The sequence below is a fragment of the Loxodonta africana genome, chromosome 27 (genome assembly GCF_030014295.1).
Source record: "Loxodonta africana isolate mLoxAfr1 chromosome 27, mLoxAfr1.hap2, whole genome shotgun sequence".
NCBI lineage: Eukaryota > Metazoa > Chordata > Mammalia > Proboscidea > Elephantidae > Loxodonta > Loxodonta africana.
In genome coordinates this window covers 37,409,421-37,426,666 of record NC_087368.1, presented here as the reverse complement: position 1 = coordinate 37,426,666, position 17,246 = coordinate 37,409,421, and the positions used below count along the sequence as shown (strand labels likewise).

General features: G+C 46.7%; 1 protein-coding gene across 1 annotated transcript in view; it reads left to right on the top strand.

The window, feature by feature from the left end:
* Positions 1-16,120, top strand: part of SCN10A (sodium voltage-gated channel alpha subunit 10) — a 103,650-nt gene extending 87,530 nt beyond the window's left edge. Inside the window, 7 exon segments of the mRNA XM_023554824.2 lie at positions 537-659; positions 1,721-2,005; positions 3,249-3,302; positions 4,178-4,315; positions 6,554-6,658; positions 13,069-13,339; positions 14,636-16,120. Of these exon segments, the coding sequence (XP_023410592.1) occupies positions 537-659; positions 1,721-2,005; positions 3,249-3,302; positions 4,178-4,315; positions 6,554-6,658; positions 13,069-13,339; positions 14,636-15,843 (2,184 nt within the window). The 3' untranslated portion in view covers positions 15,844-16,120.
* Positions 16,121-17,246: the final 1,126 nt, after the last annotated feature.

Genomic DNA, 17,246 nt, shown 5'->3' with positions numbered 1-17,246 from the left:
CAAAGGGTAGAAGTACAGCCTGGACTTGCAAGGCACTGAGCCAAGGTCATAAAGAATCAGTGGTGAGAGGGGACTAGACCCCACTTAGACCAGTACTCTTTCCAGCCCACTTCTCTGGACAAATGCAATTGTGACTGTTTATGTCCCTCAAAGTAAACTTCTCAGTATAGCCCCATTAAGGACCATCATCTCTGTAATCTCTAAAACTCAACCAAAGTTTCAAGACTGCTGGGGACTCGTTGGTGTCCCTGTAGGGAGAGGAGCTTGACCACCTACATACCAGGAGGTAGCAATGCAGGAGACACTGAACTTTTTTACCCAGAGGTTCCTATAAGTGATGAATAAAAGCTTTAACAAAAGAGAAGGGACCGTACTCTCTCTAGACTTTCCTTCGGAGTTCAGGATAAGGTGGACTGGAAAACAATGGCTCAGACAGAGAAGGAGGGGGAGGGTGGGCAGGGAGTCCCTGTCTTCTCCTACCAGGACCGCCTTTCTGGAACCCTAGTGTGATATTTTTGCTCTCTGCCTGTACTCAGATCTCACTGACAAGCCTCATAGCAAAGATCCTGCAATATTCTGATATGGCATCTATCAAAGCCCTTCGCACTCTCCGTGCCCTGCGGCCACTGCGGGCTCTGTCTCGATTTGAAGGCATGCGGGTAAGACCACAGCCCTGATCTGCAGCATTTCGTAATCCTTCCCCCTTTAACACCCACCATACTACCCACCCTGAGCTCCAAGACCCTCCTCCAAAAGTCAGCTCTGGATCCTTCCTTCCCTCTCTAACTTGAGTTGTTCTGCAGTGTCCTAATTCTTCTTGTTCTCCTTCAAGTCCCTTTGTAAGCCCCTCTTCCCTTCCCACCTCTAAATTTCACATCCACCAGTGCTCAGACCTCACCTCCTCTCATTCTTAGTGAAGTCACCCCGATTCATGGCTCCACAAAGAACTGCTTATCACAGTCTCCCACCCCTGCCACGTGGCCTTATTGCCAACATCTCTAGAACATCCTAAGTTCTTTATTCTCCCATGACAGATGAGCTTTTCCTCTAACACTCCATTTAAATGTAGTGGCGCCGTCTTTCAGCTTGGCACCTCAGGCACCACCACCTCCTGGAATACAACTTCTCGCTGACCTAAGGATGTCATCAGGTCCTGTGGATTTTTCCCTACATCCACCCCTTTCCTTATCCATCACCATCAGCCTCCACCTTGTCCTCACTGTCATTCCCAGGAAGGGCTGCTCACAAGCCTGGCCCTTCTTTTCAGGGAGAATGAGTAGCTGCTAATTTTTTCCCTCCCCTTTCTCATGCTTACAAAGGCCTCACAAAGCAGAAAGTGAGGTTTGCTTTCTTCCTCCACCATTGGCTCCAAGTAGACATCGTATTTTTAAAAACAAAAGCTGACTTTTAAAATTGACTTGTGCCTTTGCAAACATTAGAAGCTTAAGACTGAAATAGTTTGAAGTTTACTTTCTGTTACCTCCAGGCTCTTGTTTGATGATTTAAAAATGAGCAAGTTTGCGAATACGGACTTAGGTGTTCGCTAATTCTTGGCCAAAGAATCAGTCTTCTGAGTCTGAAATATTGCACTAACTAACAGAATTCTCTTGCTGCTTCCAAAGACCACTAACTCATGCACCAGCCTGAGTGGAAGTGGAAGCCAGCAGAGAAGGGTGGGCGTTCGTGAGGTTCCAGGTCCTTTTGCATTTCCCCCCTCCAGGTGGTTGTGGATGCCCTGGTGGGTGCCATCCCGTCCATCATGAACGTCCTCCTCGTCTGCCTCATCTTCTGGCTCATCTTCAGCATCATGGGCGTGAACCTCTTCGCGGGGAAGTTTTGGAGATGCATCAACACCACCAATGGACATTTTCCTCTTGTGCCCTTGTCCGTTGTGAATAACGAGTCTGATTGTAAATTTCAAAACTACACTGGCAACTTCTTCTGGGTCAATGTGAAGGTCAACTTTGATAACGTTGCAATGGGTTACCTTGCACTTCTTCAGGTGGTGAGTCCTGAGATCAACCATGTCTCTTCCCTGGATGCTGGATGAAATGGAGGCATCTGGGGTCTTCCAGAAGATGCTGTGTAGAGATTTTGTAAGGGGAAGAACATGGTGTGAACTGAGGTCATTCCGTATCCCTGCAGACCATGAATCTAGAAGGGCTTACTAGCGAGTTTGATCTCACAGTGGTGCAAATTAGAAAAGTGTGGGCTAGTAGAATAAACGGGTGGGTCTGCCATGGCCATGTCAGGTGATGACTTAGAACATACTACCTGTAAAAAAGACATGGTAGAATCACACGTTCAGTCTTCTACTTTATGTCATCTCTAGATGGTAATAAATTATGTCCCAGGTCTATTGTAATGACAGATAATGTTGGTGATGATGACAGTCAAGCACGTTCACACTTTTGTTCATTCATTTACTCATTCATCCCTCACCTTCATCCACTTATTCATTCAGTGCTCCTTTTATTCAAGCGTTGATACAATCACTTGTACATCTATCATGCCGTTACCCAGGAATTCCTGCATTACACCATTTGTTCATGAATTCACTCAACAAATGATTTCAGAGTAGCTACGGTGTATTAAGCACTGTGCTCAGCCCTGGAAGACACAGAGATATGTCAGAACTGGTCTGGCAGCTCATGCTATATGCAGAAAAACAGATAAGTAAGCAGATCAAAACAGCCTGTCAAGTGTTCTAACAGGCCTGGGAGGGCAAAAGATGAGGCTTTGTCCATGCCCTGCATGTGCTGGAAGACATAACCCATCTCCAGACTTCAAAAAATGCTAAACCTGTAAGGAACATAGAGGCCTTCTACACCCACGTTCCCCATTTTCCAAATGGGGAAGAATCCCATTCTTCTGTCATGAGCATGAGATGGGAAAGTGGTTGAGAAAATGTCAGCCCAGCAAAGGGGAATGCCTTGGTTGAGAACACAGAGCAACTTAATAGTAGTGGAACTAGAAGTCAGATATCTTGGCACAAAGTCCATGCTGTGTTATGGAATATTCCATGTCTTAATGCCACTCTATTCTGAAACAGCTGCATAGAATTAGTTTAAATGCTCTTGTGAGAGTACTGAAGAGGTGGGAATCTTTCTTTTCTCCTTTCCTGCCCAAGCCTTTCTTCCTCAAGTCTCCTTAGCTGGCCTCCTCTCTCTCTGGGTCGCCATGACTTAGGAAGGGTCCAGTGTAAATGGATGGGCAGACATTGAGTGGCCTCTGATCCTTGTTTCCAGGCAACCTTCAAAGGCTGGATGGATATCATGTATGCAGCTGTCGATTCCCGAGAGGTGAGTCTCAGGCCACCGTGTCTCTCCCCACATCGGTCTATATTTGAAATGGAATGAAGATAATCTTGGCACTGGAAGAGATGATCACCCAGCAGCTTCACACTATCCTGCCCTGGAGCAGTGTCCAGCTGTCTTCTGTTGGATGTTTAAGTCGGCCTAGCCTGTTCCCTTCCATGCACACTCTCCAGGCCCCTCAGGCTCTTCCTCTGCTCACCCTGAGGAAAGTATCAAATATTCCTAAAGGACTGTGAGCAGGGGCCACTCCCTGCACAGAAGTGGGAGGGGAGAAGTGACTAGAACAAAGGGGAGCCCAATGGATTGAGGTGGAATTTCAGGCAGTATCATGACAGGCAGGTGGAAGAAATGCTGTTGGGGAAGAAGACCCTTTTTCATGTAGCAGATACTGTTGATGCCTCATGTCCTCTCAGCCCACCTCTGGTAGTCCCCTCCCGTGTTGCATATCTGATTCTCTGTCTGAAGACTTTCTTCAGCACTGGTGAGCTTGCTCAGCAACCCACTCCCTCAAGCACAGGGGATTTAATACCTCCAGAGGCAACTCTTACCACTGAGGTATGGAAGTCTGTGGATATACACTCCCGCATCCCTGTCCATTCTGAGGTGTGTTCTACACTGTACCTCAGAGGGCCCCAGCAGGAGTGAATATCAGTTTCCTGCAGTGATGACCTTCTCAATAATAACACCCACTTCGTTAGCTTTTCTCTTGTTCCTGCTTATTCTCTCTAATCTTTCATTCCTTCTTCCAGGGATCGTCTCCCACATAAACTACCTACCCCCAAGTTCTTGTCTCAGGTTTTGCTCCTAGGGTGAACCCAAATTAAGACACCATCCTCCCTACACTCCACCTCTGATTACAGGTGAACATGCAGCCCAAGTGGGAAGACAACGTGTACATGTACTTGTACTTTGTCATCTTCATCATTTTTGGTGGCTTCTTCACACTGAATCTCTTCGTTGGGGTCATAATTGACAACTTCAATCAACAGAAGAAAAAGATAAGTGGGGCTCGGGGGCTTCTGCTATAGTGAATCTAATAACTCCTAACCCACTGGGACCAGCAGTGCCCTGTCACCTGACCATCCCTGCCCTCATGACTAAAGCCAGCACTACTCACAGCCTTTCACACATGACAGGGAGCCCAATTTTGGCCTTTAACGCCAACGTCAACCTTTGTTCCCTGACTGCAGCTCTCGCCCCTGCTAGTGTCTGGGCTACTTTTGGAAAAGCTGGGTTTCTCTCTGTGTCAACATTCACTCCCCTGGGTTCCCATTCTCCTTCCCATCTGGAATCGGGTGTGTTGGATGTGTTCCAGGTGATCCCTGGGAAATCCCAACAGAGGAAGAACGAATGCCAGCACTTGCTGCCTCTGTTTGGGGCCCCGACCCAAACACTGAACCAGAGCCCCTTGGGGAGGTCCAGGGCTCCAGTGATGTCAGAATTCCAACACTCCTTGGCATGGGAAGGAAGGCTCTTGCCTCCGTGGGCGCTGACTCAGACTGATAGGAACCCAATCCCAGATGATCCCTCATGTTTATATTAAAATATCGGGGCAATAAAGTTTAAAAATGTTTTCTCTGGGTGGCAGAAATTGTGAAGTGCTATGCTACTTACCAAAATGTTGGCAGTTTAAATCCACCCAGAGGCACCTCAGAAGAAAGAACTGGTGTTCTACCGTTAAAAACAAAATGGAGCGTAGTCCTACTCTGAAATACACAGGGTTGCCATGAGCCAAAATCAACTTAACAGCAACTGGTTTGGTTTGGTTTTTTAACACCTCTGTGAGGTAGATGGGACACCATTTTAGATTTGTGTAAGCCAAGATCCAGAGGAAAAAGGGGTCACAGGGGCACAGCATTAGTTTTGGCAGCATATAAGCCTGGGTTTACATTTCCAATTGAACCACTTGCCAGATGCGGTTTTAAAACTTCTCCAAGCCTCAGTGTTCTCATCCATTCAATGAGGCTGATGATACCTACCCACGGAATTGTACAAGAGGTGAATAAAGCCCTGTACCAAGCACACCCAGTGTAGGGTGGAGCACAGAGAGGGCACTAAATCCCAGGTGTTACTATTATAATTTCGATTACATATCCAGTGGGTTAGACACCCCTTCTGCAGGAGATCCTCTGCCAGGGTTCTGGGAAGGAGAATCAGGCAGGACAGACCTGTGGGAGCCCAGGGGCCCAGCAAGACAGCTGTGAAGTGCTGACCAGTGTCATCAGTAACCCAAGGGGGCTTTGAGATCATTCTGAGCAACCCCTTCTCCCATTTTACAGATAAGGAAGCTGAGACTCAGAGAGGGAGCTAGCCATGTTAACTGACAGAATGAGAAGAGGCGGTGATCAAGCTGGGGCAAGAAACTCCCTGTCCAGAATTCTCAGTATGGCTCACCCAGTGCCCACAAACTGACTGCTCCTGCCCCCACTGAGGCCCCCCTCCCCAGGAAGCCCTTGTGCCCATTAATTTTCTAAAACCTGCTCTCAAATCCCAGATCTCAGCCCACGTTCCAGGACTTGCAGTGACTAATTTACATGAACATTCTATCGAAATGGGTGGCTTTCAAATTATATCAGGAAGTGAAGGTGAAAAGTTGAATAAAGGAGGCCCAAAGGGCCCCCAAAAGAAAATGAACACCCAGTCCTAAGGAAGGAAGTCATCAATTATGGAACTTCTGGCATGGTAACAGCCCAGTCCATTAACTCAAGAGAACTAATTAGCAGTCCCTCTAAGTCCAAGGACTGGAGGGTAAGGCAGTTAACTAATTAGACAGGTCCTCCTCACCAGAAAGGGGTCAAGGGGCTGGTTCCCCACAGTCTTTGCTCTAGGAGACCCTGGAGAAGCTCTTGCCCCTTGAGGGACTGGGACTCTAGAAGCCCAGTGAATTTGACTGGAACAAGCAAATTGTCTCAGGCTCAGATTTGAGGCTATATGACCTTCTCCTCGAGTCATGTTCCCAAGGCCTCCCCACTCTTCATCCAGGCACCGTCTCTGAGTTCCTGGGGAAGAGAAATAGGCTTTGCTTCAGAGACCCAGGCAGGGAGTCAGAGATGGAGTCAATCCCACCTACTCTGTGACTGGTTGTGGAACTATGCAGGACACTCCATGATCCATGATTCTTTCTGCAAAAGAGGGGAGAGGGCAGAAATGGTCCTCTTCCATGGTGCTCCGTTTCTGGCATCTCTTTGGACTCTAGTTGTTTTAATAAGAATGGTGCGTGTTATCCTCTCCTGCACCTAGGGGGCCAAGACATCTTCATGACAGAGGAGCAGAAGAAGTACTACAACGCCATGAAGAAGCTGGGCTCCAAGAAGCCCCAGAAGCCCATCCCACGGCCTCAGGTGAGCTTCAAAGATTCCCTCTAGCAAAGCAAGTCTATGAATTCAGCCTGAGAGCCCAAGCCTGTGCTGTGTAAGGGCCTGGCCAGGCTTCCCATGGGGGGAAGAGATCTGGTTGAGTCAATGTGAGAATGATAGTTGTCCCCAGACCCAAGAAATGAGGCCGCTCTGGTCTTCTGGAGTGAATGTGCCTCCTGTAGGCATTCCAAAAAAAACCTGTCTGTGTGAGTACTAAATTCCCCAGAGGTTTTAGGGTTCTATCAGAGGAATGGAAGTACATCAAGCTACATGATAGTGAGGGTGGTTAGAACCCTGAAATGAAACACTGTGTGGTTATAGATCACGAGCTATATTGTAATGGTTCTTCAGCTTCATCCTACATTCCACCCCATGCCTACAGGTAGACAGAGAGGAAATGGCCAAAACCCAACCCCTGGAATCCAGGGCCCAGTCATGGTCATGGCCAGGTGACCCAATAGGAGCTAAGAGTTATCCCACTCTGGAATTTAAAGATTGGCCAAAAATTAGGGTCTGACCCTACTTGACTCTTTTATTCAAAGACCCCAAGAGACATGCCATTTTATTCCTCCATCAAGTGCAGCACGCAGACCATACATGATATTATCCAAGTCCTTCTCAGTTCTTTGCCAGAAGATGGAACATTGAACCGCTGGGTGGCCCCAAGATGGCACCCCTGTTGGGAATGGATGAACAGGCTTGGGGGTGGGAATGTTGGTATGCTGGAAATATACAACTGAACCTCTGCAAGGAATTTTTGAGCCATCCACTCCAGTGAATGGAACTGGCGTCTTGTCCGTTTACATAACCTGTGGCTAAGATGCAACATAAATGAAGAAAACCACAGGCACTTCCCATGCCACAATTCCATTAGCCCTTCCCCACACAAGGGCAAAGCCTAAGGACTTTAAACAAAGGGGAAGGCCTTTCCCTAAATGAATTAGGGAGACATACATTCCACTGGCCAACGCATCGTTGCTGTTGTTGTTGATATTATTAGTGACTTTAAAATGGAGTCGATTCAGATTCATGGGATTTCCAAATCAAGGTGGGAAATTTGCGTTAAAAACTCCAAATTTTGTGAGCACAGAAGCCTGCAAACTTATAAGAGAAAAAAAAAATGACCTCTGGCACACTTTACTTGGAAACGGTGGTCACAAATTTATTAATGTTTTCTATTAAGATAAGAAGCGTTATAGTGGGGGGTGATAGGAGGTTCATACCTCCAAGACTGAGCAAACCATCAGACTCAAGTCAAGGGATGTAGGAGGAGGACTCGGAGACTTATTGAGAAGCAAAAAGTTGAGTCCTTGGCTGGCCTTTACTGATGGCTGGCCTCATGGTGAGTGTACACTTAAACCAGACACTGAAGACTTGGGCTCAAGCCCACACCCTGTAGGGGCAGCCCTTAGCAAAATCATGAAGGCTTTTGGCATTTTCCCACACGCACTGCTCAGTCTTTCTGCAACATCCCAGCTTTCCTCTCTCATCTACCTATGCCACAAGGAGGTTGACAAACTTCCTCCTTTCAAGGAAGACAGTCTCCCTGGAACAAGGTGGGCTGTTTTTCACAAAGGGATCCTGGAGAGGACCCTTTCTTAATACAAAGGTATGGACCTAGAGTTAGAATTCCAGGCATTACAGTAGAAGTGGGAATGGAATATTTGGTCAGAGAGACCTGCAACAAAATCGTCATCTCTCCTAATTAAGCCACAGTCAAGATCCTCCAAGGTTGGCACTGGGGCTGGTCTTCCACACGGGAAAGGGAAGTGAAACCTCATAACCCAACTCTGTTCCTGAGATGCACCATCCCTCTGAGGCAGGAGATGCATTACTAATTAACAAGGAACACTATCTTGGCCTTTAGTGGAAGAACATGGCTCTCCCCTTCATACTCTGACCCAAGCATAGAAAATACTCTTCCCTTTGTTCCCCTTGGCACAAGCAAGAATATTTAAACAAGACTTTGAAGTCTTTGGTGCCAACAGGGAAACCACCAGAGCAGGTCCCAAGCAGAAACTGCATATGGCTACTCTCCAAGGCCCACAGGTCTTGGCCCATCTTGCTCCTGGCAGGTATCCATGTGGAAGGCACCATCTTGGCACCCACCATTCAGTGGCACAAGCCTGGACATCTGCCCTCCTCAAAGTCCAGAGCCAAGAAGCAACCCAAGGGAAAAGAGAACTTTCCACTTCTACCTAAGACTTACCTTCCCAGTACCTGTGTCCTTTTCACCAGATAATTGGCACTAGAATTAGGTCAGGTTCCCCACTTAGGTTCCCCATTTAAGTTTCCCAACAGATCAAGCTGGTCAGATAAGCAGATCATTGGCACAGGAGTTCTGCCCCTGGGCACGTGGGTTCCATTTCATGCCAGGGCCAACCCAGACTGCATGGGGACCCAACACATACACACCACACCCTGCCTCCGGTAAAGCCCAAGTTCTAAGGTTTCATCCACAGCAAAGACTAAGGGTTCCAGGAGACTGGGGAATTTTATTCTATAACATTTCCTGCTATAGAAATCACTAAAAGCAGGTTTCACACAACTCCATTTTATAGGAAAATAATGGGCTGTAGAATGTCACATTCTCTGCCCCCCACTTCATCATCTCTGGGAGCATCAAGGGTTGCAAAGATGTGATCTCTGCTCACAGGCTACGCCAAAAGCAGCCAGCAAGTGGCTCCATTCCTAGGGTCTGAATATCCAGAACAAATCCTACATTCAGACATTTAGCAATGCCATCCCTGCTCTGTTTAATGAGAAGTCATGTGGCCATGAATGGGCCTGTATTTTTTCACCATTTTCACTGATGACACAGAAGAGATTTTTGACTCAGGAATCCCCCTTCACCCAAGGAAAGACATGAACCAGCAGTTATGCACAGAGCCTGACCCACGTGGGTCGGATTCTTTGCTCTGATGCAGCAGGGTAGCTCCCCATCCCGCGTAGGCAGAAGGCAGGGACCAGCCTCTGTCCCAGCACTTAACCCTTCTGCTTACTCTGCAGCTCCTGGGAGCTCCCTGGGGACGCAGGACAGGTTCCTCTCCTCCTCTCTCATAGCCAGTCACACAGAGCCTTGAACACAGTGCGTACACCATTCAACTTGATCAAACCTAGTTGTTGTTGTTGGGTGCTGTCGAGTAGACTCCAACTCACAATGACCGCATGTGAGAGAAGACAGCTGACCCACAGGGTTTTCTTGGCTGTCATCTTTGGGTGGCCTTATAGCTTCGTCTGAGGCACAGCTAATCAGAGATTCCTGCTGTGTCACCCGTCTTTGAGCAATTAATTAGTATCTGTTGTGTATGAGGCACTATGCAGACAGCAGTGAGAGAGCAGTGAGCAAGACGGATGAAGCCCTTGCCCTCACAGAGATTACAGTACAAATAATCAGCAAACATCACACATGCGTTAATCCACGGGGAAAGATAATAGTGTGTATGGAGAACACACCAGGGCACCTGAACTAGTTCTGGAGTTTCCAAGGAGGGAAGTCAGGGCTGAGGTATGAAGAATAAAAGAAGTTGCCCAGGTGATGGGCTGTCATTCCAGGCAGAGAACACCTAAATCCTGTGCAAAGTGCTCAATGCATAAAGTTCAGAAACGGAAATTAATCTGTGGCAGGATTTCTCAGCCTCAGCATTGTTGACATTTTGGGCCAGTATAATTCTTCGTTGGCGGGGGCTGGGGGGTGGGCTCTCTTGTGCATTATAGGATTTTTAGCAGCATCCCTGGCCTCAACCCATTAGATATAAGTAACAGCCCCCCAACACCCAGTTGTAACAGCCACCAGTGTCTCCAAGCTATGTCAAATATCCCCTGGGGATGGGGCAAAATTGGCCCCAAGGTTAAGAACCACTGAAGTATGGTACTAGAAGTGAGGACAGTGTTTTCCATTAGTTGGGGGGTGATGACGAGCATCTGGTATTCTGGTAATCTATTTCTTGACCTGGGTGCTGGTTATATGGATATGTTCGTTTTGTGAAATCTATTGAGCTGTACCATCACAATTCATGTAGTTTTCTATATGAATGTTTTATTCCAACAAAACTTACATTGTAAAAAATTCACATATATATACATATATAAGAAAAAATATATCAAAATCAATGAATCTAGCACCCCTTCCAAGAATTAAAGTATTTGAACAGGTGAGAGAAGGTCAGTGACTGGAGGACAATGGGAGAGGCCAGTAATTCCTTTATCCCATGGTAAAATGGGAGGCACCTGACGAGAGTCAAATAATCAGGTCCACATTTCTGAAGGATCAGTCTAGTGCCTATGTGGAAAATGGGTCAGTGAGGATGGGGATGGCAAGAATTCTATAGTGAGTCTTTTGATTGGTCATTCGAGACATCCAGATGAGAGACAGTGATGGTTTCAACTAGCGTATGCAATGGCAACAGAAAGAAGGACATGATTTGAGAAATATTTAGATTATATCATAAGAACTAGGTGGTTGTTTGGATATGGGGGCCTTGGAGATAGGGCAGTATCATAAGCAATTGTGTGATGGCGGAGCTGTCCTGAGAAAGAAGTAGCTTTGTTGAAGGAAGAGAATTTTGGTGCTTTGCCCAATAGGTGTGACTTGGCTGTGAGAAGTCAAAGTGGAGGTGTTGGGAAGCCAGTTGAATAAAAAGGTTTACAGCTCAGAACAGAGGCCTAAAGTCAAAGGTGTGTATGTGGGACCTGTACCATGAGAGTGGCTGGAGAGATTGCCAAAGGAGAAATAAGAGGATGAAAAGCAAAGTGGATGCAGGACTGAACCTGGGTAACTCTAATATCTAAAGATTGGGTAAAGGAAACTAAGAAAGACAGTATTAAGAGACATGAAAAAAAAAAACAGGAAAGTGAATCATGAAACCAAGAAAGGAGAGTTGCAATATGGAAGGAGTGGTGAGCAATGTGAAGCAAATATCCGTTGATTTTAGCATTGTGGAGGTCATTAGTGATCTTTGCAAGAGCCATTCCTAAGGCAAGGTTGGGGAAAGCTATGTTGCAGTGTGTTGAGGAGTGAATGCAAGACTGTGATTATGCACAACTCTTTCAAGAAACTTAGCTGTGAAAGCGGGGAGAGAAGTGGAGTCGTAGCTGAAGGGGGATGTGAGGTTCAGGAAGACTTTTCATTAAGTTAGAAAAAACTAGGTCATTAGAGATTTAGCTAAGGAGCTGAGAGACAAAGAGTCAACCATGTGGGTATGAAAGGTGCCTGGGATAATGGTCAAGAACCGCACTCATCAGTAATGAAGCAGAACGATCAGGAAGTTGGTAGGTGACAACAACGAGGAAGAGGTGAAGGTGGGCTAGCTAGGTGACACAAGACTCAGTGAAAAGGGAGTTTTACAAGATGTATGAAGAGCAAATATCTGCAAGTGGCAGTAGGGAACAAGAAAGACCTCAGGCCCGCCCCCCAGCCCTGGAGTACATGGGGTGGGGAAAATGAGAAGCCATTGGGTCAGAGATGTTTGCAGATCAAGGCAGGCAAGCTCCATAGTGTTTAGAAGAAGGATTTGGGAGGAAGATGAGGTGGAGAGAATGGGCCAGGATCAAGGGCTTACAGAGCAGTAAGATGCTAAGTGAATGGAAAAGAATAGGGGCTATACTAGGACCTTTTTAAAGACATTATAAAATAGCCAAATAAAAATGATTCCTTGGTTTCCTCAGCCACTCTGCTTCCCTCCAGGAAGGTTAATGACCAAGACCTGACCCCGTGCTCTGTACCTGCATTTGCTTAGGTATCTGTGCAAGCCTAGGAATGAAGAGAGATCATTTCTGGGAATGGGTTACACCACTGCACTTAACTTTACCCGCAGTAGAGTAGTTCAAATTAATAATTCCACATTTCTTGAACTCTTGAATCTTGCTATGGGCAGGGTACTACAGGAACACAAAGTTGAGTAACACAAAGTTGAGTTACACATGGCCCCCCACCCTCAAATAACTCATTAATTGTCCAGTAGAAAAGAAAATGCTTAAAACTCAAGACTGACTCTATAAAGCCTGGGGGCACTTAAAGGAAGGACAGACCAGTGTGGTGTGAGGGTGTGAGGTGGCTAAGGAAACCTCCCTGGAGGAAGTAGGACTTGTGACAGATGGATCAGTCAGGACTATTGGAATTTAGATAAGAGAGGGGACCGGAAAGGCATTCCAAATGGAGGGAAGAGCCTGGAAAAAGGCAATATGCGGTGACTTCAAGGGACTGTGATTGGTGGAGCAAAGCGATAGAATCAACTAAGAGTGAAATTTTGAGACAGGTAAGGACAGGACTTGGCTTCTGTGGAGTGAGAGAGATAAAAGAGACTTAAAACCCATCCAGATAGAACTCAGCCTCTCCAGATGCCTGGTTTCTATTGGCCCAGAGGCCCTGATACCACCATCTCTTGTTTTCTCAGAACAAGTACCAAGGCTTCGTCTTTGACATTGTGACCAGACAGGCTTTTGACATCGTCATCATGGTCCTCATCTGCCTCAACATGATCACCATGATGGTGGAAACTGATGATCAGAGTGAAGAAAAGACAAAAATCCTCAACAAAATCAACCAGTTCTTTGTGGCTGTCTTCACCTGCGAGTGCGTCCTGAAGATGTTTGCCCTGAGGCATTACTACTTCACCAATGGCTGGAATGTATTTGATTTCATTGTCGTGCTTCTCTCCATTGGGAGTAAGTGGGCCATACACATGGTGGGGAGCCCAGCCTCCACTTTGAGTTGTATAGGCTGCTCTTTTAAAAACTAAGGAGGAAACCAATAGGTTTTTTTAAATACACATTACATGTTAGAGGAGCCCAGAATTTGCTGTTTTCCCAGCACAGCAGATTTAAAATGCATGTGGGCTGCTCTCTCAGTGAAATGAAGTTTCATTGCTCTTTGCCATTTTGTCACGAAGTGTTTTCAGGCACCTACTGTGTGCACAGCCCATGGCCAGCCCTTGGAAACTGACAGTGAATGATCACTCCTCCAAAGACCCTAAAACTGTAAGATGATGACGCTTCCAGTGGGCTTTGCCTTTATGCTCTTCCCAAAAGAGGGTGGGAGGTAGAGGAAGAGGGTCAAGGGAACTTTGCCAAGAGAGAGAGCATGCTACTGTACCTTTCACCATTTGTCCTGAGAGGTTTTGAATCTTCTTTTATCCAAAGACCTTGCCTCATCCTTTGATGGTCTCAATAGGCCCTCTGTAGGCCCCTCTCAATAGGCCCCAAGACCAAGCTTAAGAAATCTTCAAGTTAACCATTATATAGGGAGATATATGCATTCTTCATCTTCCTAACCTTGTTCGTAGTTGGGGTAGAGGGCTGTAACTGACTCTAAAAAAACCCATCTCCAAGCATTAACATAGTGTTCAAACACAGCTGGAAATGAAAGAAACAAATATAAGCCATTATGCAGACAGCTGGCCACTCAAAGCCATCCTGCCTTAGCTGTCAGCAAGTTCCCTGACTCTTCAGGGCCCCTTGTAATTAATACCAGGCTCTGTACAATTAATCACAGGAGTATGTGCCAGAAACTGAGTCAATCTTCACAGTAGGAGATAGGGAGACGAATCATAGGGGGTCCTGGACTTCATTGAGCAGAAGACCAGGATGGAAGGAAAGGCATGACCCGAAGACTGCATTCTCGAAGATCAGGGTCTGTGTTGTAGATGAAAACAGACAAAAACTGTGACCATAGAGAATTGTGACCATGGAGGTTGACTGAGAACATTCCAGGTGGAGGTAAAAATCAGAATATGGTAGGAAGGATGAGACTTTTATAAAGGAGAGAAGATTTGTGCAGTGAACATTTACTGACACCCTCTTTTGTGCCAACCACCATGCCGGGTTCAGAGGGCAGAGTCCTTGAACAGGGGTGCTCACATGAAGGTCCATAGTGAGCAGAGATGAGGGCATGTGATCCCAGCTCAGTTTGTCAGGCCTCATGGTTGGAAGCACTATTAATATAATGTCCTCTCTCTTTTAAAGGCCAGGTGTTTTCTGTAATCATGAAGTCACTTGACAATTACTTCTCCCCAACACTCTTCCGCGTCATCCGCCTGGCCCGAATCGGCCGCATCCTCAGACTAATTCGAGCAGCCAAGGGGATCCGGACGCTGCTCTTTGCCCTCATGATGTCCCTGCCCGCCCTGTTCAACATCGGCCTTCTGCTCTTTCTCGTCATGTTCATCTACTCCATCTTCGGCATGTCCAGCTTTGCATATGTCAAATGGGAGGCTGGCATCGATGACATGTTCAACTTCCGGACCTTTGCCAACAGCATGCTGTGCCTCTTCCAGATCACCACGTCGGCCGGCTGGGATGGCCTCCTCAGTCCCATCCTCAACACAGGGCCCCCCTACTGTGACCCCAATCTGCTCAACAGCAATGGCTCCCGGGGGAACTGTGGGAGCCCAGCCGTGGGCATCCTGTTCTTTACCACCTACATCATCATCTCCTTCCTCATCGTGGTCAACATGTACATTGCAGTAATTCTGGAGAACTTCAATGTCGCCACAGAGGAGAGCACCGAGCCCCTGAGCGAGGATGACTTTGACATGTTCTATGAGACCTGGGAGAAGTTTGACCCAGAGGCCACCCAGTTCATTACCTTTTCTGCCCTCTCAGACTTTGCAGACACCCTTTCTGGCCCCCTGAGAATCCCGAAGCCCAATCGGAATATATTAATCCAGATGGACCTGCCCTTAGTCCCTGGAGATAAGATCCACTGTTTGGATATCCTTTTTGCCTTCACCAAGAATGTGTTGGGAGAATCTGGGGAATTGGATTCTCTGAAGGCAAATATGGAAGAGAAATTTATGGCAACTAATCTTTCAAAGGCATCTTATGAGCCAATAGCAACCACCCTGCGGTGGAAGCAAGAAGACATGTCAGCCACTGTCATCCAGAAGGCTTATCGGAAACATATGCTTCAACGCTCCATGACCATCCTAAACTCCACAGGTGTGCCAAGGGCTGAGGGGGAGACCGTGTCACCCACACATGAGGGCTTTGTTGCATTCACAGCGAATGACAATTGTGTGCTCCCAGACAAATCTGAAACAGCATCTGTCACATCTTTCCCACCATCTTATGACAGCGTCACTAGAGGCCTCAGTGATAGAGCCCACCTGAGCACATCGAGCTCAATGCAGAATGAAGATGAAGCGACCAGGAAGGAAGCAGGGCCACAGTGACGACATTTCAGCATGGATATATCTAATGGTGTATACTTCCGATCTGTGACAATTCTTTCTCACTACAGATGGCACCCAACTACCACCTCACTAATGCATGTCACTGGTCACACTGTCAGAACAAGCAGGGGACAGCAGTTGGTGCCCATCTTTGGAGAAGCCCCCATACACCAACAGGGGACATAATCAACAGCATCTCCACTGTGACTTTGCTTATGAATTTCAGTATCAGATAGAGGGTTCCCTTACTTTCCAGAACACTTCCCTTGTCCTTTTATTTTGGTTGTGACCAAGCTTACATTTACCCAGACCAACGTCTCAGGACCAGAACTTCCAGGGATATACGGCAAGGACGTTACTGAAGGTTCAAGGTGGTCCTCTATGTAATATTGCATAGAGATTGGCAATGTTATTTAGGATTTTGCATGAATGCATGTCGAAAGCTTCCAGACAATGGCTCTGGCCCAGGGTGACATTCATAGTCTATCTCATGAAAGGCCTTTGGGGTATCCATTAAATATTTTTAAAGGTATGTCAAGACCAATGTTATGTCTTAAAATATCATTTTACTTTCTTAGTTATGTGATACCAGCATGTGCCATGAATCCCTTTTCCCTCCCATTCAGGATTCCTGATATTTTGCAGTTTGAGCTTCAGGCTGGGTGGGGAGGGAAGGAGCACTGTACTGGGAGCTGGGGAGGTGAGTTCTAATCCTAATTCTTCCAATGATTGCCTGGGTGATCTTGGTCCAAGCTCTTTCCTCTCTTAACCTCCATTTCCAACTTCTAAAACGGGACAAAATGGGTGCTGTCTGTAGCCCTTACATCTCATGGAGTAGAATTCAATGATGCCCTGCCCTATGTAGATGAGGAGAACAACGTCTTCTGAGGCTGCAGTGTCTATCCTTTCACCCGTGTAGCTGAAGAGGCAGCTTTCAGATACGCTTCAGAGACAGACCTGCAGTAGGAGGGTTTTCATATTCCCCTTGTGCCAGGCCTCCACAATTAGCAAAATCTTAAGGAAAAGAACATTATGAGAAGAATGATTGGAAGATAAAAGGTGTGGTCAATAGTTTCTTTAATTCATCCTACAGACGTTATTTGCGGTTGTCGTTAGTTGCCACTGAGTCAATTCCAACTCACAGTGACCCCGTGTGACAGAGTAGAATTGCCCCATAGGGTTTTCTAGGCTATAATCTTTATGGAAGCAGATCACCAGGTGTTTCTCTCGCAGAGCTGCTGGGCAGGTTTGAACCGTTGACCTTTTGGTGAGCAACTGAGCACTTAACCATTGCACCACCAGGGTTCCAACGTTATTAAGTGGCTATTATATGCCAGGTACTGATCTAAGCACAGAAGATAAAATGGGAGTTATGCCTCAAAAGAAGAATCGGATTTAATCCA